We start from the raw sequence: 438 nt of genomic DNA, 5'->3' as shown, positions 1-438 counted from the left end.
TGACCAGATGTGCCGCTTGTAAAAGCTTTTAAACATCCCCATAACGATGCAAGGATTGACGATCAGCCGAAGCAGCGATAGCACAGAGGAATCCAATCAAGTAACGCTCGGCATTTTAGACAGAGCCCAAAAGATAAATATGTATGTGGCAGAGAAACCGATAGTAGAATTTTTAACGAACACGGATAAATACAAAAACAAAGCCGTAGTCGACGGTGACGCCGCAAAGAAGGGATATTTCAATCTAAAAGACGATGCTGAACTCGAGAAAATGTGAAGCGCCTACAAAGAGGTTCTAGACGCTCAGGGCGCTGAAAAGGCGTTTGCCGAAAAGTACGGCAAAGCGCTAGAAAGAAAAGCAGAGGCAGCTACTACGACCAGCAATGGCAAATCTATACCAAACCTTGGCAAACACCGCGGCACTTTTCCAACACCTCT

At 45.4% G+C, this 438-nt stretch overlaps 1 pseudogene across 1 annotated transcript in view; it reads left to right on the top strand.

Moving 5' to 3' along the window:
- The first annotated feature begins 4 nt into the window (after positions 1 to 4).
- TEOVI_000854900:pseudogene overlaps positions 5 to 438 on the top strand; it is a 1,304-nt pseudogene continuing 870 nt past the window's right edge. Inside the window, 2 exon segments of the mRNA in view lie at positions 5 to 358; positions 360 to 438. The exon segment at positions 360 to 438 is cut by the window's right edge and continues 122 nt beyond it. Of these exon segments, the coding sequence occupies positions 5 to 358; positions 360 to 438 (433 nt within the window).

This window comes from Trypanosoma equiperdum (assembly GCF_001457755.1).
Source record: "Trypanosoma equiperdum strain OVI genome assembly, contig: ctg_1540, whole genome shotgun sequence".
NCBI lineage: Eukaryota > Euglenozoa > Kinetoplastea > Trypanosomatida > Trypanosomatidae > Trypanosoma > Trypanosoma equiperdum.
Note: the sequence above shows the minus strand (reverse complement) of the source record. Positions and strands in the feature narration are given on the sequence as shown.